Source organism: Ambystoma mexicanum, chromosome 5p, assembly GCF_040938575.1.
Source record: "Ambystoma mexicanum isolate Mex_15411 chromosome 5p, UKY_AmexF1_1, whole genome shotgun sequence".
Taxonomy (NCBI): Eukaryota; Metazoa; Chordata; class Amphibia; order Caudata; family Ambystomatidae; genus Ambystoma; species Ambystoma mexicanum.
In genome coordinates, this window is record NC_090930.1 from 1,363,788,995 (window position 1) to 1,363,815,697 (window position 26,703).

At 45.6% G+C, this 26,703-nt stretch overlaps 1 protein-coding gene across 1 annotated transcript in view; it reads right to left on the reverse strand.

The window, feature by feature from the left end:
* DNAH5 (dynein axonemal heavy chain 5) overlaps positions 1–26,703 on the reverse strand; it is a 4,235,244-nt gene that overhangs the window by 3,895,033 nt on the left and 313,508 nt on the right. Inside the window, exon 6 of the mRNA XM_069613779.1 lies at positions 6–143. Within this exon, the coding sequence (XP_069469880.1) occupies positions 6–143 (138 nt within the window). The remainder of the gene's footprint in view (positions 1–5; positions 144–26,703) is intronic.

Here is a 26,703-nt window from a genome sequence, read left to right on the forward strand (position 1 = left end):
ATTACCTGTTCAATTTGTTTTATCCACCCGGTCATGCAAATCTCAATTTTTTCTAGAGAGTCAGTGCTGTTAACAACAGTCATGTAGTCAGCAGGCCCCTTCAAACACTTTAGGTCGTAGGAAGCACATTTTTCTAGATTCACCTTCGAAGATAAACAAAAGAAAGACATTTTAAGAGTGGAGATCTAAATCGGCAGCTGTGTCAAATCTGTTAAGCATAAAGATATGCAGTATTGGGCGACTTTGAAGACGGCCATCAGCTGAAGCCGCAGCTCCATGAGCTCCTAGCCATGACACTCTTGCAGTGCGTGATATTTGTACTTCAGCTTTGACACAAAAGGGCATATTAAAGCACTCTCCAGTCATAGAAGTTACTGAGGATTTCTGCAGGCAGAGAGGGTTGTTGCAAGGATTTCAGCCACGTTAGGCAAATAAGCATTTTGTTTGAACCCCCTACACAATGGCTGCCCCACGTGTATACCTAGCCAGCATGTGCCACGCCTCTTCCATGCTCTGCAACCCTGCTGCCTGCTCCGGACTTCCTATCTCCCTCAAATGGAGACCTCATACCAGGGGTGGACTGGCCTATAGGGAACTCTGGAATTTCCCCATGGGCCACTGCTACAACGTTTTCTTTTGTGTGCTTACCTATTTCATTTCCAAATTTTCTTATGGGAAAAGGGGTTGGCTTGCTCACTCTTTGGGGCCACTTTGAACAACATTTCCAGGGCCTCTTCTGGTTCCCAGCCCACACCAGGATCACAAGTGAAGTGCCCCCTTACAGGGTGAATACATTGACTTGGGTTTAGGAAGAGGTACCACTGCAAATGTATGTTTGGATAAATAGGGCATTTCTTTTTTTTTCTTTTTTATTAAAATTGTGCAATTTAGTTTAACAAAAGAAACTTTTTACACATTACTTTAAAATTTCAGTTACACTACAAAACATTTTTTTTCAATCATAAGCAGTAAAAAAACTATCATACAATTTAAAACAAGTCATACAACAATCATTTACATAACATTTCATCACATTATGGTCGATAATGAAGCTGCAAATTAACTAAATCAGAAAAGGTATCCATAATCATAAAACATCTCCAGGATCTAAATACAGACAAAAGAATTATTGTTTGTCATTGGAAGAAATTCAGGTACAATGATTCCAGTCCATATCGAACTACTTAGCATAAGAATCATCCTCATGGATGTCTAGATCCAGTAGACACCGTAACTGCAGTTGGATTATAGAAATAAGTCCACATAATTTAATCATAAAAGAATTGTTAGGGTTCGACATACACTTTTGCCATAAGAGTTCCCTGGCCATAAAAGTAAATCCGACATTAATAGCACCCAATTACACAATCTACGATCTTCAAAAAAGGGACAATATATTACCAAGTGCTTTAAAGTTTCAGGCTGTTGCACGTTTAAACAGAATCTACAAGAAGCAGAAAAGTTGTTAGACCAGTATTGAGTACGTTCAAGCGTGTGAAACTGGTTCATTCTGAACCTCATGTATAAATCTTGGATCTTGTCACAGGGAAAACAGAGAATGTATCTTAGTCTGGGCGTAGGTTTATGAGCATGTGCACCATATTCTTTATATAACCGGTGAGTGCCAATATCGTCCATGGATGTACACCAGTCATATTCATACATCTTTTTTTTTTTTTAGAATAAGCTGAACATAGCCAAAGGTCTTCCTTTGTTATGCCAATTTTTAGCAAAATCGATTCCATTCTTTCCTGGAATATAATCACTGAAGTAGGATTCGAGTTAGTGATAATTTGAGCAAATTCCCGGTACAAGGAGTTCAATGGGGGATTTAGCATTTTATTTTTTTAATAAAGTATTTTATTATTATCATTGTATTACAACAATCACAAGAACAAAAACAAATCAACATAAGGACTATCATGGTCAGTCTCAATCAACAAAGGCAGTACACATTTCAGCTGTGGTCAAGAGTCTTCCTTAGTACATATATTGGCGTGTAGTACATAATACCCATTGCACGCTCCCCAGCATGCAGGAGGGAGTATTAGATCGCTTCTTCTTCCCATCTATCCCAAATTTTCGAGGCTTTGTTGGGACAGCCCCTTGCAGAATAGATCCTATGCTCCATCATGGCGCACACGTCCATATCCAGTTTCCATTGATCCATTGTCGGGGGGTCAGGGGCTCCCCATTTCTGCGCTATATTAACCTTGGTCAGCCCTGTTGCCTTGTGTAGGAGCAATCTCTCCCACTTGTTAGCTTCGATTTCATTAGGTATTCCCAGGAGTAGGGCTTTTGCGTCCAGTGGTATGGTCCGGCCCAGGACCCTGGAGAGCTCCTCACAGCATGCATTCCAAAAGGTTTGTATCCGGGGATATGCCCACAAGATGTGAAAGAAGGTTCCCTCCTCCTCCCCGCATCTGAGACAATTTGGGTTTGGGGCCCTTTTCCAGCCGTATAGTCACGTCCTAGGGTAATATACCCGGTGCAGTATCTTCAACTGCACCAGTCGGAGCCTAGAGGAGATAGCAATTTCTCGAGGATGCATGAGGACTTGTATCCAGTCCTCCGGATCTATTTCTCCCACATCCGCTTCCCATTTCGCCTTGAGCTTATTCAGTTCGGGGGTAGCAAAGGAGGATATGGCATTATATAAGATGGAAGTGCATTTGGTGGGAATATACGCTGGTAGGATGTTGCGCTCTATGGGGGTGTAGTCCGGTAGCCTTGTGTCTGCTGTTAAGTGGGTTCTTAAAGCGTGGGCTAGTTGTATGTAATGATACCGTTCCGTATTTGGAATCTGGAAATGTGACTGTAGATCTTCAAATGAGGTCAGTTTCCCATTTGTGAGCATATCCCCCACTCGCGTGACCCCTGCTTTCATCCAGTTGGGCCATGGCTCAAGTTCACGGGATGCAGCTAGATTATTATTTTGCCATAGAGGTTGTGCGATGGTAACTTTATTGTCCCACCCAACGAACCGGTGTGCCTGTCTCCAGACCATAGTGAGGTGCGTTGTAGTTGTGGGTGGGGGGGTTCTCGGGAGGGGTTGATAGAGAATGGTCAGCGGGTCTGCATTTTGTATAGTAGCCATCTCAGCGCGTATGTGAGGTAGGTCCCGATTCCCGTGAAGAAGATCATTAACCACAGCCAGTTGTGATGCCCAGTAGTAGGTTTGGAGACGGGGGACTCCCACTCCCCCCTCCCAGATCGATCTCTGGAGAGTGGTTAACGCTATTCGTGGTTGACCTCCCCCCCATATAAGGTCCCTAAGAAGTGTCTCTGCTAGGTGAAACTCTGAGTCTGGGATTCTGTGTGGGGCATTTTGAAGGACGTAAAGGTATCTGGGAAGGGTCATCATTTTAAAGAGTGCCGCTCTACCCATGAGGGTCAGGGGGAGAAGTTTCCAGTGTTGGACATCGATAATGAACCGGTCTGTGATTGGTCGGAGATTGTGTTCTACATAACTTGTCAGGTCCCCAGATATCCAGATTCCCAGGTATCGAAAGCCTTGTCGTTCAACTCAGTACGGCCACTCCTGGGGGATGGCCTGCTCTCCACCCTTTACAGGGAAGAAAACTGATTTATCCCAGTTGATTCTGAGTCCGCAAAATTTACCAAAGCGGACGAGCAGCTGTGTTACGATGGGGCAGGCTCGAGGCGGGTCTCCCAGGTATATAAGGAGGTCGTCTGCGTAAAGGGATGTACGGTCCTCATAGCCCTCTGGCCAACTAAAGCGAGTGGTTCGAGTGCAAGGGCAAACAAAAGGGGGGAGAGCGGGCATCCTTGCCGCGTACCTCGGCCCAAGGGGAAGGATCGAGAGGACCATCCATTTACCCTTACCTCCGCCTGGATGTTAGTATAGAGTAATTGTACCCATCCTAAAAAGACTTCCCCGAATCCCATATGGCGCATGATCCTCCAAAGGCTGTCCCATCGAATTGAATCGAATGCTTTTTCAAAATCGATTGCCAGCAGGGTCATAGGTCCGATTATAATCGGAGATCTCTCCATTGCCACATGGAGACGGCGTAGATTCATCCGGGTCGATTTGTGGGGCAGAAATCCACATTGGTCCGGGTGAATCAGGGTGGATGCAACCAGTTGTAACCGGTTCGCCAGGAGTTTTGCGAGGACCTTGGCCTCTCCATTAATCAATGATATAGGTCTGTAGGAAGCACATTTGTGTGGAGGTTTGTCAGGTTTGGGTATGACCATGATGGTCGCCTTACATAGGTCTGGTGGGAGAGTCCCTTGTTCCCGGGCGGCAAGAAAGATTCTGTGCAGGGGGGCCGCCATTTTGTCTGCTCCTAGCTTTTGCCAGGTTTCAACAGGGAATCCGTTTGGGCCCGGTGTTTTCCCTGGCTGGAGCTGAGATATTGCCTCTGAAATCTCGGCCTCTGATAAGGCGGAGTCCAGATGTTCCCTCTGCTGCACGGAGAGCGTCGGCAACGATAGCTCGGCTAAGAGGGAGGGGTCTAGTGGAGAGGCTGGGGCTCGGTACAAGTCTGCGTAGAACATCGAGTAGGCCTCAGCAATCTCAGCGTCTGAGTGATAGCTGTCGCCCTGTGGTGTGACTGTTTCCCGGACATGGCGTTGTCCTTCGTCTCTTTTCTGCAGCCAGGCGAGCATTTTGCCCGCTTTGTCCCCTAGTTCATATATTCTCGCTTTAGCCTGCCAGTGGGCCTGCTTAGCGTCATCCATCGCTCTGTTCCGAAGGCGCTCTTGGGCGCGTTGGAGGGAACAATGGGTTTCAGACGTGGGATTGGAAATATGTTTAGCCTCCCTGTCGCTCACTTCCTTCTCGGCCTCTAGTATCTTTTGGAGCCGGGTGTTCCTATTATGTGTCGTCCAGGAGAGGATTTCACCCCTGAGCACTGTTTTGTATGCCTCCCATACTGTCACGGGGTTATCTACCGATTCTTCATTAATTTCGAAGTATTCGGCGGATATTTCCTCTAGGCGATCTATCAGCTCTGGGAACCCCAGGTAGTAGCTATTAAGTCTCCACGTTCTGGGGGGGAGGGCGCCCTGCATACATATTTCCATTGAAAGCGGTGAATGGTCCGAGATGCCCCGAGGGAGCAGTTCTGCAGACATTGCTCTATAAAGGTCAGTGTGTGATAGAAGAAAATAATCCAGTCTGGACATAGAACCATGGGCACCAGAGTGGAACGAATATTCCCTAACATCGGGGTGTAGCTCCCTCCATATATCCCGGAACCCAAGAGCAGATGTAAAGTTGGCTAGTTTGGTAGGGGCATCTGGGTTACGATTCCGAAGGTGGGAGCGGTCGGTGTTGTTGTTCATGGTGTCATTGAAATCCCCCCCTAGGATGTATATGTCAGGGTGATGTTTCCCTATAAGGGTGGTGAGGTCATCCAGTAATTCCTGTCCCAGACCCGGTGGAGAATAAATCGAGACAATTGCCACCTTTTGACCCCAGATCATTCCCAGGATGAACACGTATCGGCCCCTGGGATCTTGTTCTACGGTATGTTGAATAAATGGTATACGTTTGTGTATCAGAATGAGGGTGCCCCTGGAGCCCATTGTGTACCCCGCATGAAAGGCAAGGCGATAGTTCTCTGGAAAAAAGCACAGTTTACCCCAGCCAAGTGGGTTTCCGTCAGGAAGGCCACATCAGGGGAATGTCTATTTAGGAATTGCATGATAAGGCGGCGTTTAATTCCTGACCCCATCCCATTCACATTCCAAGTGAGGAGTTTCAAGGATTTAGTGTGCTGCATGAGGGATGTGTGAGTTTGTGTAGAGGATATTTACTACGTATGATGGGGATGTTCAGGGTATAGCGATCCATAAGAGATGGCGGTGTATTTCTCGCCTGTACTAAGGAAGCAGGGTTGCCTTGTGGAACAGTGCAAGACGTCCCTAACAAGGGACAGTGAGTAGTTCGGCCCATGAGCAAGTGGCAGTCCTGAAGTAACCAACAAAATTTTAAACTTTCCCAACACACCCCCACCCTATACTCCACCCCAACACGAAGTACCTGTCGCCCAAACATGCTGATCCTTCAACTTAAGGTGTCAGCTCAAAAACCAGACCCTTAGAGAGGGTCGAAACCAGCAAGAAAAAGAGAGGGGGGGGAAGAGAGGTCTAACCAGGGGGGAGTTCAGACCTTTCCCCAGAGTTCCCACCTTGCGCCCATCGTCGACTTCTTCCATGGTGGGTAGATTGCGCGTTGATATCGGAGGCGCGGGCGGTACACCCTTGTGTGTCCCAGCAGTGTTCTAAGGTCCTAGTAGGGGACTATAGTTAGTTCATTCCTCTTCAAGTTGTGCCACTGGCTCCAGGATCTCCTGTCCCCCCCGTTCTGGGTGTCTCCTCGGGGAGGCCTGCCTCGGTCCGGGTCGGGGTCGTCCTCTCGGTCTCCTTGGTCTTGCAGTCCAATCGCCTTCTATGTGAGCCTCTGCCCACTTCCAGGCCTCTTGTGGGTCGTTGAAGTGGACAGTAGTGCCTTTATGATAGATCTTAAGTTGGGCCGGGAAGAGCAGGCCGTATTTCACATTCATCTGAGCAAGTTTTATCTTGAGTGGTTCAAAGGATTGCCGTGCCCCGCCGTTATGGGTGATCGTCCCTTGCGAGCGTGACAGTTGCAGAAGGGCATCCCTGTCGCGGTAGTTAAGCAAGCGAGCGATGATAGTCCGGGGCGGAGCGCCCGGGAGTGGTTTGCTCGAAGGTATTCTATGAGCCCTCTCCACCGAAAAGAATTTTGAGAAGGATTGGGGCTCGAAGATGTCCACGAGCCACTGCTCCAGGAACAATTCCGTGCATTGTCCCTCTTCCCCCTCCGGCAGGCCCAGGATGCGAACGTTGTTGCGGCGGGACCTTCCCTCTCCATCATCCACTCTCGACTCCAAGGCTTTCAGGCGGTTTAAGGCTTTGGACAGCTGACGGTTGATCCCGCCGAAGTTGTCCTCCGCTTCGGAGATGCAGTGTTCCACCTCTCCTGTTCTGGAAGTCAGCTTCTGCAGATCGTGGCGTAGGAAGGAGACATCCGCCGCCATGCTGTCTATTTTGGTCTCCATGGAGGAGCGAGAGTTGGCGATGGCCGCCATTACGTCCCGTAAGGAGAGGGAATTCATCTCCCGTGGGGGAGTTTGGTCATGTTGCTGGGTCCGCCGGGGCCGGGGTAGTAGCGACGGCAAACTGGTCCATGCTGCTCTGTGTAGATGGTTTCTTCTGCCTGACCTTCACCATATTCTCGGGAGTTGTGGGGTGTCTGCTATGACGGGGCGGGAATTATTGTATGTACGCCGTTGGAGTGGTGTATGGGATGGTGGCCGTGCAGCGAGTCAAGTGGGGGGGTATGAGTTCCAAAAGCCTCCTCCACCAGGGCCTGGGGCTTATATGACAAGAGTACTTTGAGGCCCAGCGCCCTTTAGTGGGCCTTCACAATACGCGCGGACCTCCGGCGCTTCTAGCTGTTCACCCAAGCGGGTGGTGGTCCCCCCTCCGCTGGTACGGTACAGTTCTCAGCGGGCACCCTGCTGGCGGGGCTCGATCACTTACTTCTAACGCAGTTGCAGTTGCGGCGTGGTGTCCCAAAGTGGATATAAATCAGGAGGTAGGAGCCGCACACCACCGGGACCTCAGGAGGGCCGCCATTTCCCCCCGCACTTCTCTCGCGGATCGTCCCGTGCCCCGCCGTGTCAGGTCGTCTCGGGCCTCTCAATCAGGCGGAGGAAGTCCGTCCTCAGACACCGGCGGCCATCTTGGTCGCGTAGCTCCGCTGCCGGGCCTCGGCAGAATGTGGATTTATCTCCGTCGTCTGGGCAGGCAGGTGCCACCACCTCCGTCAATCCGAGCCCGCAGCTTTATGGGCTCGGTCGCAGTGTTTATGTCGCACGAAATCCCCAGGAATCCGGATGAAAATGCAGGATTATTTTGGCGCTTGCGGGAGCTCACTCGGCTCACGTCTGCATCGTCCGTGCGCTGGCCACGCCCCCCGGATTTAGCATTTTAGCATAAGAGTTGAGTTGCCTCCATTGAAAACAGGCAGCTAAACTGGATAGACCAAGTTAAATCTGAATACAGGAATTAGGGATCGATTTAGCAAACCCCAAAACCTGTTCCAAAGCATGCCTTGAAGAGAGTTCAAACAATAGTGATAACTCAAAGACATAGATCAAGGCCATACAGCAAAACTGATTCAACCTTATACAAATAGAACTGCAACAACGGTTCCAGTGAAAACATACAAAATGTTCTCCGAATGATCCTCAGTTGTGAAATTAAAGGATGTGCCCTTAATTTAATGGAAATTTGCCAATTATCAATGGACAAACAATCAGATACAACGTATCCCAGATATTTAAGAGAGGAGACTTGTTCAATTATGGCTCCATTTAAAGTTCATGTATAATGGGCAATTTTCCTTTTCCCAGTAAAGACCAAGATCTTCGACTTTCCTACATTTGCGCAAAGATTATTTGTGGCAGCATAAGAAGCGAATGCTTGGAGTTTATTCTGAAGGCCAAAAGGCGTCCGATCGAAAAGCAGAATATCATCTGCATAAGCAAGCCAATTAACCTTCAAATGACCAATTTTTATGGGAAAAGTAATAATGTGCGGCCAAATATTTTCTATGTCAGTGAGATACAGATTAAAAAGGGTATTTCATCCAACTACAACTTGGCAAATTATGGAACCACCATGGCTTTCAAATGAAACTGTATTTGGTAACTTCACTGGCAGTATGAGGGATTGCTCAACTGTAGGAATGGTTGAAAACGGAATTACTTAAGTAAACCTCTGATGGTATTTCATCAACTACAAACATTTGAAAAGCTGAATTGAACCATGCAAAAAGGGATAAAAGGAATGTGCTAGCACCGAAAATATTCAAACTTGCATCTGGAAGTGCACACAGCACTCAACACTAGGCACTCAACCCACAGAGCAATCGTAAGGGTGCAGAGAAATGCCAAATCAGAAGCAGCAACCAAGTGGAAGAATGTCATCAATGGCATGCTGCCACAATTCAGGGCTTTTATTAATGATAACGCCACACTAGCAATTACAGAGTTTAAACAATGACACAGGTTCTCTGTTTTAAGATCAATGAAAAGATTTAAGAAAAGATATACTATGGCCGATATAGAATCAGTCATAATATTTTTATAAAATGCAAATTCACTGTCTGCCTTAGGCAAGCCTGTGATACACATGCCTCTTTCTCGTCTACAAATCACCTCATACTGCACCACAGCACACATGACCCCAGGTCTTGTCTGCTGTCACGTGCGTTTCCGCATAGGAACGGTAGTATGGAGTCAGCTGTAGGCAGATGACTGCATGCATAGAATGCAGAGAATGTTAGGTGTGTATGAGGTAATATATAATGGAGAGTGTAAGGAAGGCATCCTATCAACAGTAAGACAGACACAAGTGACCACAGTTCAAGGGTGTTTATTGAACTTCAAAAAAGGGTTGGTAAAACGCCTACCTAATCCTAAATCTAAAGATGGGAGCAAGCTACGACCATCAAATAATATTAACACAGTCCTAGTGGTGTCTTGTCAAAATAAAAGGGCATAGAGTAATTAACCTATTGCCAATCCTTACCTCTAAATACAAATACTGTGGGAAACAATGTTATGTAAAACAAAGAAGCGTTGACCTCCCTTGCCCACGTTTTCAGCACAGGGCAAGTCAGCACACTCAAGCTTAGCACAATCTCTGGCTTCTTTAGCACGAGGGTGCAGTTCGAACATTAGCATCAGGGCCTTCTGTGCCCAAGTCTCTTTGCCTTTCAAAGTCTCTTCTTTCAGAGGGCCTAATGCGACAAACAATAATGTTCCTTTCCTCTCAGGACTTCACACATACCCAATTTCTCAGTTGATTCACTATTCACCTCGGAACCGCCTCAGCCAGACTCAGATCCCTTTTAACACAATGCTTGTAGGATTTTGACGTATCCAATTTCTTGGGTGATTCATGGTTCACCTCGGATCCCCCTCAGCTGGGCTCAGATCCGTTTTAACACAATGTTCAATGAATCCCCCTCCACTGGGCTCGGACCAATTTGATTCACTTTAACACAAACTTGCTTTAACCAAAAGCTTTCAATTAATCTCCCTCGTTCGGGGTCGGACCAACTTTATCTACTTCGTCATCAACTTTCTTGGCAGTATCAACATCCTAGATTTTCGATTGTGCGCAGGATTTAGCTTGACCCACCGCAAGACCTCTTTGATGCACAGTTCTTTGCCACTCTTTCACCTTTGTCAACACTCAGTTGGCTACCTTATGGAGACCTTCGAATGAGCATGCACGCGGTGTCGGACCACACTGTCAAAAAGGAATAGAATCTTGGTTTCAATCATTCATCTATTGTTCAATTTTGCTCGCCTTGGTTATCACATGCCTTTCTCCCACCCTCTTTGACCTCTATATTCGTCCTTTCTTTGATCTTCTGGATAGCATCGGCGTGGGTTACACTAACTACACCGATGATACCCAGATATTGATCAAGCTGACTGGCGACTATCAGAGGGATCGCTTCAGGATCACTTCTATCTATACTTTGATTGAGGAGTGGATGATTAACAACTCACTGGCCCTTAACAGGAACAAAACCAAACTTATGATGGTGGGCACTACCTAACGCCTTGATAAACTAGATCCCAGGAATGCCGCCTTTGACATTTGTGATACTTCTATTAAAACCAGCTCCTGGGTCAAGACTCTTGGTGTCTATATTGATGCCTCTCTTTGCATGAATAAGCATGTTAGCCAGGTGAAGCGATCCTGTGACTACACTACTAGCCTCATTAGGCAAAACAAGCCCTTCCTTCTACAACTAATACTGCTAACCTTGCTGTTGCTCTGGTCCACTCTAAACTGAACTATGGAAATAGTCTATTGGCAGGCACTTCTGCGTCCAACCTGGCCTCGTTACAGCTGGCTCAGAATAATGCTGTTCGAGCTGTTTGTGGTCTGGCGAGAAGAAAGCATGTCACTGAGACTCATAGATCCCTGCATTGGCTTCCAGTTAAACATTGTGTCACCTATAAAATTCTTCTCCTTACTTACAAGTAAAAGAGCACCTCCTTATCTGAAGAAAAGGATTAGGTGACCCTGTATCTCCTGTCGTCTCCGATCTAACAACTCTAATAGACTCAAGCAGCCTCGCTATAGACTGGCTCGATTTTGTAGTACCTACTTTGATTCTATTGCACATCGCATGTGGAATATGCTGCCCACTGATCTTTGTCTTTGCACTGAACTTTCCTCATTTAAGAGATCTCTAAAAATGTATTGCTCCTTTTTCCCCATCTCCTTTTGGTTTTCTAGACTTTCTGTTTCTCCTCTTACATGCTGTGCACTGAAGCGGAAGCTCAAGCTAAAAATCAGGGGCAGCTGGCACACACAAGAGAGAGAGAGACGTCCCCTGAAGAGGAACAGTGGGACCCAGGGACGGGAGCAGCTGACGCAGGCCGCAAGGGAAGCCCGAACTGGAGGAAAGAGTAAATCCTCTCTGCCGCCCAGAAGCACGGAAGAGACAGACAATGCAGTCAAAAAAAGGCATCAGACCACAAGCCATTCCAGACCCCGCTAGATTCCCAAACATTACCGCAGCATCCAGAAGGGACACAGCTGCCTGGGAACCGCAAATACCTCAGAGAAGGACGCAAACAGGTACGCGGGTTGGCCGGGAGCTGGTACTGGAAAGAGGAAGTCTGGGACCCTGAAGAAAGTGAGAGAGAGTTGTATTACTTGGCATGAGAAAGAACCAAGCAGATACAACGCCACAGTACGAGTCTGGGACCCGCACCTAAATGAGAAACCAAAGTTTAAAGCCAAGAGGGTCTGGGACCCTGTGAGAGAAAAAAGAAAGACAATCCATGAGAATACGCTGGCTTGGCAGGAGAGAGAACCAAGCTACTTTTGTGAGTCTGGAACCCGCACCCATATGAGAGACTGGGAAGAAGAGTGTCAAGAACCCTGAAACTGATCAAAGGATTTATATGATTGGTAACATAGCATGTCAAGCTGGTAGGATATGACAACTGTGAAAACAAGAAGCAGTTCTTCGTCGATTATCCAGTAACGAATGATAATAAGAAGTCTAGGGGAAAGGAGTACACCCTAGCATTGGCATCCTGTATTTTGGAACATTATTTTGCATCACTTTAAAACCAGCGAAACAGGGAACTTTTCACTTGATTGAAAACACCAAGAACGCTGTATATTTTAAGAAGAGATCACCCTTGCACAGTTAACTAAGATTATTAGTGTTAGGGACAGAAGTAGGTTTTGGGACACAACAGTGAGAGACTTTTTAGTTTTGGACTGCCTGACAATTTTCCTTGAGGTAGGGAAACCCCTCTTAGCTTTAGGGATAGAGAGGACTTTTCCCAACTCTTTCTTATTTAATAAAAGTCTTTACCCCAAAAACATGCCACCATTGTGTCCGAGCCTTACTTCTGCACACTTACAGAGTTTATATTTTATGAGACTGCATCTGGAGTTGAGTGACACCTCGTCTGTTAGCATACAAACATTACTCCAATACTGTTTGTTAATTTCTTTGCCCGGATTCTATGGCCATTGTGTATTGGCTCTGGGTATGTTCATCTTTTCACTGAGATGCACCATGCCATAGAGTGATTTGAAGTGCACTGGGCTCCTCAAGTTATCAATGTAGCTCAAGCAAGGGTGTTTTTCCGGTTGTACTGGGAATGTGGAGCTATTTATTTATTAAGCGCTATATTTTCACACATTCCCCATAGCCACAGCACCCAACAAGCTTTGCCAGATGTTAGGCAGAATCCTATGCAGTGCCCTTAGGGAACACTACACAGAATTAAGAATACAAGTTTACCTTTGGTACAAGCCTGTGCTACTAAGTTATAGTGGTAGCAGTAGCAGAACAGCCAGGCTTATCTCAAGAATATATGAGCAGTAGCAGAGATTACACAAAGGGACCACAATTACTGTGACTCAAGCAAACACTGACTCAAGGTTTCAGGTAAAAAATATAAGTACATTTATTTTTAAACCATCAGTTATAAACACAACACCTCTATTAAACTTTAAACAAAACCACACGTTAAATATACAACTAACCAATTCACTTTGTACATTATGTCTCAAGGTAAGTACCCTGTGTTTGAATGAACCGGTGATATGAACAAAACACGATACCGCGGATACGGTTGCGATCACTTTTTGACAGTTCGGTCTACTCAATAAACGCGTATCCGTGACATGAAATGCTACCGGGGCAAATGCACACTTAGCACCTGAGATACCCAGAGGGAGTTAGAGGCAAAAATCACAGGCAATATTTAGGTTAGGCAGACAGTATTGAGATACACTCAGAAACAGGAGTTCAAAAGTCAACGGGTCGGAGCTAGGTTTAAGTGACACCGGAGACCTTTGCCGAAGATCACACCGTTAGACAGTACACGATTCAGCATAGCCCAAAAGTACTTGGATATTGTCAATGTTCAGAAGCAAAAGTTATAAGAAGGAGGGAAGACAAGGACGAGCCTTGAGGATGAAGAAAAGGGGTTCACCCAGTTTCCTCGAGTAGAACACAGTACCTTATTCCAACGATGCAGCTGGTGCCCTGGCAGTTGTTCCTGTTGGTTTCCCGCAGACTCACGATTCCTGGAGCTTCGTTGTGAAGGAGGATACCTGAAGGGGGTCTGCACCACACAGGGATGAAGCCGGCAGCAGCGACAACGAAAAAGGTGTGCTCCTTAAAAACAGGAGAGGCTCAGCAGTTGGCTATCCGGACCACTACAGCAGTGTGCAGCTATTTCGACCACGGCAGAGATGTCTGGCTGAAGAAGATGAGCTGGTTATCCCCACCAGGCTCAAGGGAAGAAGACTCCGGACTGGATCTCCTCTTAGTCATTGAAGGGAAGATAGCTCAGGACTGCAGCAGGGCTTCACCGGGACGGGGTAGTTGCAGCAGCCGTCGTTCTCTCCACTTCTCTTCGGTTCCCTGTAGTTCCAGAGGCGACTATGACTTCTAGCCCAAGAGACCTGCCTTTTATGCGCAAAATCCCCATTCACACAGTCTGGCTGTCAATTACGCAGCAGGGGGGTTGTCCAACCGGGACAACCACCTCAGCCAATCATGGCAAAGTGCGACTTGGGTTTCCTAGGATACCCTGTGCAGGGGGTGACTACACCCCTTCCCCACATTCAGTCTACCTAGACACCCAGGCGCCAAGAGGAGGGCTTCTCTGCAGAAGCCCGCCAAAAGACGGTGAACAAAGAAGATGAACCTAGTTTGCCGCGCAAAGTAAAACACAAGAAGGACTTTAACAAAACGAAATGGCGAATAAACCCAACCGGAGCCAAAAGAAAGACGATTTGGTCAAGCGGGTTTATGTTCGAGGCTAATATAATGGCCAAGAACAGTACCACGTTTATCTAATATAATCACGGTAGAAAGGTTAGGGTAGATACCACTGCCACCAGCCAAGTCTAAATGTTAAAAGAGCGAAACAATGCTCAGGGAGGTACAGACAGAAAAGGGGTACAGATTAGCCCTTTCCAGTACTCCATGTAAGATGGGGTTTACTGGGTCTGTGGTGAAAATGACTATGTAAAGTAAATGGCAGCTTTACCTTTCTCTGGGGGACAGTAGTCAGCCCCAGCGAAATGGAGTCAGGGGGAAGTCTTAAAAACAGCCTGGGGTTACTACACTAAAGGTGCTGTGTAACCCGTACAAGAACAGGGGCACATGGAGTGGTGTGCTCCAGTGCCCAAGCTCACACAATGAGTAAAAACACGTAGGCCAAAACACATGTAAGAGTGGAAAAAGGATGTACACTCCTACCAGGTGGAAAAAATAAACTCCAGAAATCCAGCAAAGCTGCTGGGGGACTCACTAGGCGAGGGAAATTAGCTCTAGAAAATGGGAGTCAATTGCCATCACACTGTACCTCCACCTCCAGGCCATCTGGGACTGCATCCATGGTGCAACATGCCCAATTGTGTGGTCCATGGAGCGTGACCGGGCTTAGGTGGCTACATCTGCCGCCTTAACTGTCTACAGGCAGCGTGTACGTGAGCTCACTGAAGGCATCTCAGCATTTGCCGAGGCCATGCAGCGGAACATGGAGCTCAGGATGCAACACATACGGGGCCAGGGTCAGTACAATCAGGTTCTATGACCCCAATGGAGGGTTCCCTGTCGAGAACCCAAAGGCGCTGTTCTGAGCGCATTCTGGCCCTGAAGTTGCTGGGGGAAGCCATGAAGGGGAAGAGTCCCTGCAAGTGACTCTGAACTTGTAGATAGGCACAAGGGTGCATAGGGGGAATGGTGTTGTGGGGTGAGGGAGAGGGGATGGTGTTGTGGGGTGGGGGAGGGGGTGGTGTGTTGGGGAGGGTGTTGTAGGGTGGGGAGGGGGGATGGTGTGTTGGGGATGGTGTTGTGGGGTGGGGGAAGGGGAATGGTGTGTTGGGGTCGGGGAGGGTGTGTGTTACCATTTTCACATTAAACCTTAGTTCACCTGAAGCAATGCCAGGGCATTCCTTATTGTGTCCATGGATTTAATCATTAATGTGACAATATATACAGTGGTGCATGGCATGTGTATAGAAATGTGCTAAAAGAAAATTGCCCTTTAGTTCCTGTTATGTTATTTGGCATTTATATAGTGCTCTATATATCATTGGTACGACCTCAAAGTGCTGGTAGGTTGAACGTCCTCGCCAAACCATTCGTCCTGCTCTGACATCATCCCAGCCAATGCGTCCAAATGCAGTAGCCACAGGCAGTGTATCGGAATCCTCAGGTGGTGGCATGTCCACATCAGGGGATAGATGGACATTCCTCCTCCGGCATATATTGTGCAGCATGGCACAGACCAGCACAAATTCTCCTACCTTTTCAGGCCTATATAGAAGTGTCCCTCGAGTATGGTCCAGGCAGCAGGAACGGGCCTTCAGGAGGCCAAAGGTCCGCTCTATAGAGACCCTGGTCCTGCTGTGTGCATCACTGTAAGAAAACTCCTGTGGCATCTGTTGATCCCGCACAGATGTCATGAACCACGGCATCTGCAGGTCCAGAGTCTCCTGCAAGCAGAAAGGACAAAGGTGTCCTTCACAGTGCATTGCGTAGTTGATGCCATTAACCACATCATGTTGATGGGCATTAGGGGCTTCATTGCACCACATGTCTTGCTATCACAGTATGTGCATGTTGTTTCAAGCAGAATTTGCATTGTTGTGTTACCACATGCACCCAACTCACTTGCAGCAGTTGTCATTTCCAGGGTCTATGGTTGTCATGGCAAGATGACATGGTGCCTGTTTTGGGCCTGTATATTGCTTTTGTGCATGTGCCCTGATGTCTGGTTACTTGTACCTCTGTGGGTTTCTAGTGTCTGTATCTCTCACTTGACGGTGTCATGTACCTGAGTACTTGGCTGAGGAACTGCAAGACTTACTGGTCTTTGTTGGCATGTCACACTTTGCGATACAATGAATGAGTATCTATCATGTTGCATTGTGGTATCTGTATTCATGTGTGTGTGCTGGTAGTCCATTGTGTCAATGGGAATATGCAAATAGAGACACAATCGAAAATAATTATGATTGGTGCAATACTATCTAGAATGCCATGATTGACAAAATTGATACAATAAAAAAAAGGATTGAAACTAAAAAGGAAATCCCTCTAATTAAAGAGACTAGCCATACAGAGGGGGGCCATACGACAGATTAAAAACACAGAACATCAGTTCAGTTACTTCAGATGAACTAGTGAAAATCATTGCTGCACTTAAGCCCACACTTTGCAAAGGGGATGTATGTCAACTGTGGTTATAAAGGAATGTACACCACAATTGATTGGTGTACTCTGAAAATGTGTAAATACCTCTTTTTTAGAAAACCGCAACCCGGATAATCTCAAAGAGGCTTGGATTACTACTCTAATTAAAAAACCAGGTATATGTCTCAAAACAGCATGAAATTACCGACCCATCACAAACACATAGTTTTTACTCAAGATCCTTGATCGGGTGACTTATTTACAGTTGTCGACCTTTCTGAAGGAATAAAATATGCTGAATAAATTGCAATCAGGTTTTAGACAGGGACACAGTACAGAATCAGCATTGTTGGACTTAAAATCACAAATATTGCAATACATGGATAAGGGACAGGCAGTGACATTAATGCTGTTAGATCTTTCTGCCGCCTTCGATATGGTGGATTATACTCAACTAGTCACCAGATTGAGGGAGGTAGCAGGGTTTTCAGATAATGCGGCCATGTGGGTGGAATCGTTTTTAAGTAACTGGAGTTGCAGAGTTTGGTGTGGGGATGCGAAAGCAACCCCTATAATACTCAAATGTGAGGTGCCACAAGGTGCATGCCTATCACCAATCGTTATATATTTACAGCAGCATTCTTCGATCTACTTGAAAAAAGGAATATAGGCTTCACCAAGTTTGCGGATGACACTCAATGTGTCATCCCTATGTCAGGACAACATGAAGAAGATGAAAGAAGGTTAAATGAAGTATATGAAATTATTGAGTACTGGATGATGGGAAATGGCTTAGCACTGAATAAGGAAAAGACAGAGCTTATAGTAATAGGCACGAAAAATAAAATCAACAAACTAGATGATACTGAAAGTTGTAATATAGACCTTCCCCTCCCCTCCCCCTGTGTGATCTGATGTACATTTGCACTGTAATTACTGTTATAACATGTATGCATTTACTGTATGTAACCAAGCTTAAGTATTCTTGTACTGTTGCGCCCGGTTACCCCTAGGTTTGGTGCGCATTATCAAATAATAAACTAAACTAAACTAAATATAAACACTTCAAAATAGCAGGCAGTGCCATAGAAACTAAAAAAAAGGTGAAGACCTTAGGAGTAGTTTTGGATCAATATCTAAATATGAAGGCCCACATAAGCAACCTCATGTCTTATCTCTCAAATAAATTGTGAGACGGTTGCCAGAGCTATTGTCAGATCTAAGATAGATTATTGTGGTAGCTTGTTGGTGCGAGTAGCTAAATGTGATATTGTACATTTACAAATTCTTCAGAATGATATGGTCAGAACTATCGTTGGACTAAGAAAAAGAGATCATGTCACATAGGCTAGGCACAGTTTACAATGGCTCCCTGTTGCCTCTAGGATCCAGTACCAGCTACTGACTATTACATACAAATGTCTAAGGGGAAACAGACCCTACTATTTAACAGAAATGTTCCAAAGAAAAGGAAATACCAGAACATTGAGGTCTAACACTTTAAATCAATTGAAAATACCTAAATGCAATCTTAGTCAAGTGATGAAAGGTGCATTCTTTGTGGCAAAGCAAAAACAAAGAGCTGATGGCTGAAAGGTTTAGAATGAATCTTAAGCACTGGCATTGCTCTGGGCAACCCTCCAGACCATCGTTCTTCGCCTGCCAAGCCATTACAGAAGGGAAAGACCATATGCAAATCAGGCTTGTTCCCACCCCAAAAGGGGCAGTCCAGCCCGAACTGCTAGGTCATATCCCTTCTGCATGGGACCACAAGCATCCCCAGATGTGGGTCCTGCGCATGCTGGGCCTAGAGACCCAAGCTACTCGTCTACAAAGATGCAGACTTCCTGCGAATTGTTAGGTTTACGAGTCATGACGGTGAGCAACTCCCACGATGTCGGACTGCTGACCTTCTAGATAATTCCTGCCTCCTCAAGGCAGTTCCTCTTCCACTTTGACTCTCAGGTTGAACGGTATACACCAGTGCTTGAGTGCTACTGGCTGGACAGTGGGATCAATGTGGAGGTGGATCACGTGAGAGCGCAAACAGCCAATACCGTCGAACACTTCTGCAAACTCTTTGAGTAGGTCATCAATGTCTTCTAAATGAACAGCAACTGTGAACTTGGCCAAGTCCAGCTCTTCAACCATGTCACAGCCCAACAGGGTGGCTGTGTTCATATCTGTCACGTTAACTTTCCCATGCTGAAACCTCATTCTTGCGACGCCATGCAGAGGAACCAGTATGCCACTTCCACATGTGAAAATTCTCACCCTCGTCGGATGGACGGGCAACATCTCATGTTGTCGCACTGCTTCATACTCTTCACTATGACTGATACCCCTGTGTCAATGATGACCGGCATCTGGTACCCTTTAATGAGGATCCGGCACCAAGGCTGCTTCCGTTTCGTGGGCTTGTGGCAAAGTGCTGAGATAATGAGCACATCCTGATCATCTTATGAGTCTTCCTGCTTCTGAGCCTCTTCAAATTCCATCTGCAGCATGTGGGCCTGCCGCTACATCAGGCCTCTCAAGGGCGGGACGAATGTTCCAGCATTGCATACTTTGGAAAAATGGCCCATGCAGCCACACTTGCTCCCCACACAAGGCAACCACTACAATGGGGAATTAAACCTCTGCAGGTCTCGCAGGACCTAGAGGCAGATTGCGACGGGCCCTTGTTTTGCTTCAAAAGTGCACAGATATATTTCACAGCCCCAGCATACTGAATGATGAAGAAACCTTGGACGCTGAAGGGCAATTATTCATACAGACTCTCAGGTAAACTTCAAAAAATGGCTCTTTATGGTCTTTCATTCACAAAAAGCATACATAGATGTAAATAATAAATGAATTAATAATTACTACACATATAAAGAATGTAAAAAGTTGAAAAATACTTCACCATTGAAGCAACAGCAAAACAAATTCTCATCTCGCTAGAATATGTGCTGAAAAGCTCCAAAAGAGACAGGTAGAGAGATCTTGGCGTCAATGGGCCTGAAAGCAGTGCGTCCACCCTTCAAGCGAAGCTTTCTGCCTGACTGATCTGGTGCCTCTAATTTTAAACCATCCACAAATGCGTCATGGCATTTTCCATAAATTTCTGGCTTTTAAAGTCTTTACCTATTGACAGTTCCTATGGGCCCTGTAGTGTGAAGAGTAGATGCATTTGTGTCAGTGCATTGACCTGCTGAGCTAACCATATTGCATATTAGGTCCATAGATTGCTGCAATAACACCTAAGACTAATAGCTTATTCGAAGTGTGTACTAAATGCTGAAACAGAACTTTATATATGGTTTAGTAATGTTTTAGTAGCGCCTAGCTATCAAGCATAGTGAGCTGCATTGAATGTGCAGGCCTCTAAGGGGTGGAATGCTGCACAGACCCTCCAGGATTTTGCGGCATGAAATGGCAAATTTAGCAGCATGAAATGGCAAATTTTGCGGCACAAACCTCTATTTATTGCGGCATTTTTGCGGGACATTTTGTATTAACTGGAGGGTGCAAGATTGCCATATTGCAGTCAATAGGCAGAGTGCAAGGCTACAAGAGAGCCAGGGTATCATTATTATGTATCTTTTGTATTAATTTAATAGGAAGAGTCCCAGCAGAACAGTGTTTGATTTGGCTACATTTCTGGTTTAATGTTCATGCCTATTTAATAGTATTAACTAAATTGATCATTATCAATTGTAATGCTGAAAATATCCCCCTTCTATGTTCTCCAATCCCCCAAACACCCACACACCTCTCTCACCAACACACATCGCACCAACTCTCCATCACAACTTACATTCCTTAACCTCTCACTCTGTCATACCAATACTCACATGCTATGTCACACTGTCAAGTCACAATTTGCACTGCCCAGCCCCTGCCACACTCCAAATCATACTCCCAACTCACACCTTTACACTCTACAATTCCTACCGCAATATACAGTCCTTCATTCTTTTGTGCTGCTTCTGCATCTTGCAGCCTTTCTCCCATTCTATCGCACTATTCCCTCATCCTTTTTCCCAATCTGCAGCTCACTGCCTCTTTCTGGCGAACCGCTTCCTCTCTGCTTTCTGGCTCACTGACCACACGCTCCCTTTACTTTCTGTACCTCTGCTCGCTCTCACATTTCTGGCCCACCGCCTCACTGCTTCCTCTGCTCTCTTGTGCAGCGCTTCCTCCTCAGACCCACTGCTCTCCCACTGCTTTCTTGCCTATCACTTCACATCTCACCCATCACTCTCTCTCTCTCTCATAGTGTAACCATTTTTTTTTTAAATGTAGATTTTGACCCAGTTCCTCAAATAATGGGGCATTTAAAAAAAGAACGGAGGATATGCTATTTTTAGGCAACCCATTTTTGGAAATGAGCAAGTAACCTTATTCTCAAAGGTGACCGGCGCATTTCCACAGGCTTGAGCTGTAGCACAAATTGTGCGCTGGCCAGCTACCTTGAATGGTGTTCTGGGTTGTTTGACCTAAGTGTAATTATTTGCGGCGGAATTGACCGTAGTGAATTTCGCTGCAAATTGATCTGCACTTCAGCCAAACAACCCAAAATGTACCTTTCACCACCACCCCCCCCCCCTACTTAACTGATTGGTCGCTGGCACTTCCCCTGCAACCCTGCGGTGCCAGATCCGTCCCTCTAACGTGGGTCGGATACGACTCCGGAGGGTCCCTTTTTCATTATTTTCTTTTTTTTTCTGTCCCTACCTCCAATTTTGAGGAAAAAGGACAAAACACTTCTGCAACCACCTAGACCAAAAATACTGAACATGGGGAGCAGGTGACACCCTCGCAACACATGTTCAGTATTTATAAAAATTGATTGAATAGTACTGGACGAAATAGGTCAAATTGTAACATTTGATAGATTTTTGTCATCAAAATGGGCAGTACTTTGAATAGAATCGCTCTCCCGACAGTGTTCTGCAAGCTCCCAGCGCCTTTCACAGGGACAGGCCCCCTCCAGGTGCCTGCCACTGTAAAATGCAACCCACATTTTTTTTATCCTGTTTGAGGAACAGAAATGCAAGCGACACAGCAGCGGTTCATACCTTAAAAGAAATGCATGACAGGGTTAGGAAAGACCCTGTCATGCAGTGGCAGCCCCACATCCCGTGCGCGCAGGGTTGCCTACAATTTCTGCACATTTAAAAGTGCATCTGGCTTGGAAATGAGGGATGCGCTTTTAAATTGACAGAAACGTCACTTTATTAGATCAAGGAGGTGAAAAAGGCCATCTGAATGGGCGCGCATATAAAATGTGCAAGCAGCAGCAGGCAGTATTGGACTAAAATACTTTACCTTTGAAAATGAGTTAATGCCAGCAGGACAAACCAAATCGAGATCATTAGAGACTGTAAGCAAGTTGCCAATTGGCACCCTTGGACGCATTGGTGAAGAAAAGCATTGATCTATTCAGAGTAGTGATCGACTGGGGTACTTTTAGTGTGCTTTTGCACAACACAGGTCCATCTGAGGTACCATTGACCAAAATATGACCGCAATGCACTACTGATTTGTGGAGGAAATGTTGAGCAAAAAGGGTGGTAAGTACTTATGTTGTACTTTTGCATAATTCTAACATTCCTGTCTGTTTCTGCTACTAGGCTAAAACCAAGAACCTAGCGTGCCATGATTGGGGGTAGGCGTGATGAATTTTTAGGTGTTTCTGACCAGTCAAGCAGTTGCATTCTCAGAGAAGGCGGGCTATTGCGGGGTACCATTTGGACACTGAACATTGCCTGCACCGCACTCAATGCTACTAATTTACGTGATGACAATTGTACTACAACCTGCAAGAAGTGCCCAACAGAGTAATAACTATACAGAACTGCCGCAGTGCTGACTTGACATATTGTCAGACACTTGATGATGTACATTCCCAAATGTTTCAGTTAATGGTTCGAATAACCGGTTTGATATGTCATGCTTGCTTTGTCTAAAGGACTGTGGAGAATGCAACCGCAAAGGGTTGTGGACTGTAACATAACCAAATGTGACACAAACAGTTGTGTGAAACAGCACTTGAATTGCAGTAATGCTATACATGTTTTTATTATCAGTGAAATGTAATTAGAGATGGATTTATGAAAACACAATGTTTTGCTTTTCCAAACTAGCTGCTTTAAACAGAGTTATTTTTTGTAGACAATTACTACCTTGCACGTAGCCATGAGTATGATTTATGAATTGTTGGGGCAGCAGGGGTGCGGGCGAGAGTGTTAAATGCTTTAAGAAAGAAAGAGTGCGTAAATAAGTTATCTGAGCTTATGTTGAGTTTTGCTTTGAAGAAATGCTGCCAAGAGTACAAGCTTTCACTGAATGTTTGGTACGAGGACATTTTTGCAGCCTTAGGGCGGGTAAATGAAACTATAATGGACTCTAGATGCATTTTATGGCACAATTTTTTAAACCAGCAAGTTCCAATTTTTTTCTGGGGACGGCTGTCTCCAGCACACTGATACAAGGAGTTACATTTACCTGCAAACATTTAGATTAAGCCATTTGTTTTTTTTTTAGGTATTTTGCGTAAACCAGGTTATGGCTATTTTAAAATGTCAATATTCACATCGTATACATTTATTTTTAGGTGGGTTTACATTATTCTTGCATGCAGAGCTGACTGACAACTAGAAGACAGTTTGCGTAAACCTCTTGGAAAGCTCCAAGATCTTTAACTACCTCAGTTATCACTGCACAGTATAAAACGACAATAGATATAAACCAGAATTTTCGCCCACACTTCAAAAAGGGGTGGAATGTAGTGTGAAGGGTAGATGCATTTGCGTCGGTGCATTGACCTGCTGAGCTAACCATATTGCATATTAGGTCCATAGATTGCTGCATTAACAGCTAAGACTAATAGCTTATTCGAAGTGTGTACTAAATGCTGAAACAGAACTTTATAGATGGCTTAGTAATGTTTTAGTAGTGCCTAGATATCAAGCATAGTGAGCTACATTGAATGTGCAGGCCTCTAAGGGGTGGAAGGCTGCATTGTGCACAAGTGCATAGCTTGTAAAAGCAGGGCAGAGTACCGAGTTTAGTAGCTAATGGAGGCATGTGCTTGAGTGGTTAAAGCATTATAGTGCCTAGATGGCCAGTCTTGTAATATTGTGACACTAGCTAGCCGAGTGCAGGGCCGGAAAGCTTGCTCTCTAGGGGTTAATTGCAATCGGCCTGCTTCAGCTTCTCCTGGAATACTGTGTCTCTGCTATCCTTCGTAAACAAACCCTCTTTCACATGAGAAATTGCTGCCTCGACCCGGCCATTCCTGATAAGAGACATTCCTGAGATTTTGCAGATGGGCTTCGAGTTGAAAGGGGGGAGCACCTTGGAGAATTACTCAGGGGGTTTTTCCGCCAGTAAACATGTTTTGCACTGAGAAAGTTCTAGAATATTGCATCACGCTGATTGACAGCACGAGAGTACAAGAGTGCATGCACACATGACTCAGGGGGGATTCTTCCGTGGACTCGTATTGAGCAAGGGCCCGGAGTTTGATTTGCCCCTGCGGCTGCCTAGTAACAATCTCACTTAAGAACTGGCTAAAGGATATGAGGGGAGGCACCTGGCGATCAGCAGCAGTTCGTTTAAGATGAGCAGAGTCCCCCAGCATTAGATACAAAGAACGTGAGACTGTGTTCTAAATATTTGTAATTTTATAACTTGCATTTTTCTTCCCATATTGCTGCTAAATTATTGTCATTTTATTTTGTCTTTCTGTCAAAGTTTTATGTTGAAAGTGTTATCTCTCCAGTCGTGAGTTCATGGCCGTAGCGCAAAGTCAAACCTGGAGTGGGGAGTGTAGGGTGTGTTATTGGTAAGTGGGCTGGCACCAAAATTGTGCTTGCACCCCTTCACACGACAGGCCCCCGGCCGGAAAGACTCATGGTAACATCAAGAGGCAAAACTCTTGCCTTTCTCATGAAAGCACGAAAACAGCTACATAACTTTTCTTCAGCTTTGAAAGATTCCCTCGCAACGTTATCAGGTAACAGCTGGCACCATCTTCAAAGCAGTCCTTGAAGCAACGCAGACTAACATAAGCAATGAGTCTTGTTGAAAACATGTGTGCTAGTGAAATAATATGCATAACGTTATGAGTTCACATCAAGTGCAGATTTCCCTAAGGCCTGTAGAAAATGTGCATATTTCACTGAGGGCTGAAGAAAATGTCCATTATGGCTCTGGGAGTACCCAAAATGCACTACACACAGGCGCCATGTTTTAGTTAAAAGCATTACATCCCTCTCCCCTCTGCCTGTGATTAGTGCTTGGGGGCTGGTCACTGGGCCTACCTGGTAGCCATTTGGTAACAGCCTGTTCTTAATGGATGTCAATGGCCTAGAACGCGGCATCAGTTTGTGCGTCCAGTCAAGCTCGGGATGCACTGCAACAATATTGCTGGCACCCTCAGGACTTGTAACTGCAGCTTTTTCGAGTGACAGCCTTGGATCATTTGAGCCCTGATTTCGTCACTTTCATCTATCAGCGTGAACATGCACTCCAACAGTCGTAGACGGGCGAAATGCATCAATCGGCTCTAAGACCGCCTGTCTTGCTTCGCGCAGCTCAAAGCGCTCGAAATCAGCATGTGCTTGTGGGTTGCAGTAGTCAACAAGCGCTCTCTTGGCACTTCCCTAGAAGGCGTCTGCGGGGACAAGTGTTTTAAAAAATGTATGTACACCTGTGCCTGCATAAAATAACAGGGCAGTTTTTCTTCTATCTGGGAACAAAGTCTTTGTTGCTGTCCAAATACAGCTCAAATCTAGTTGACCAAGTGATCCACTTTGGGCATAGTGCTGAGGGCGTGCCCTGACATCAAATTCCTAAATGGGGATGGATGCACTCACTGTTTACTTGCTACTTGTTTTTTAGGAGGGGAACCTCTGTCGAACCATTTCATCCTCAGATTCTGCCATTTTTGTTAGCTAGTTGTTGAGTCTTGGCCCAACTGGACGCCCAGAATCACACGTGGTACTCGCGCACCTGCTGCTAATAACCGAGACCACATGCTAGACCACATGCTGGACCACATGCTGGTCTCAGTCTGGTGACAAACGCACCCATGCGTGCAGTTCGGCTTCCCCTTATTCTCCTTGTGATGCCCGTGTGTGTCACGACGTGAGGGGATGCGCAATTGCCATGTGTGCACGCAGTACCAGCCACACGGCGGTGCTGTGGTAATTGACTTGAGCGTTACGCTCTGACAAAGTGCAGACCTCATTGCAGCTGCTACTTAACACCAAACACTTTCTTCCCAACATGTCCTAGTGGTTTTTGCAAGTGAACTTAGCCAAAGTATCCAAAGGAAAACATAGCCAACACCCAGTGGGTGCTTAAGACTACCGTGGAGCGTATTAAGCCTATATTTTGGCTTTCACTCATACGTTCGCAGTGACTTCCTGCTGAAATTGAAGTTGGTGACATTCACTAAGGTCACTAGACAATATTAATGTCCCAGCTTCAAAACACAAATGTGCAAAATTACCATCGGAGAGTAACTTCTGGTCATGACTTTCTTCAACTGGATCTAGCAAAATCCTGTTTCAAGGTGCAATGAATTTTGTAAATAATACTACAATAATTTAAACAAAGTTACTTTCAAAACATTTAATTGCCAGAAAAATATACTCATTTAGACCATACTCAAAAATTGTTCCATGGGAAAACATTCTTACTAAAAACGTATTTTGCAATAAGGTTGGCTGAATGAATGTGGCTATCTTTGCATGCCATTTTATTTTCTCTTGCTTCTTTATAAGAGTGTTAAACTGTAAACATCACCACATGCACACCAACCGTTCCCCCTAATGTTTTTCCTAACCCTTGAAACAGTTCACCAATATACTTTTCAGGTGAACCTTATTGAGGACTACCTCATTGCAAAAATAAGTTTTTCAAATGCTCTTCTCCCA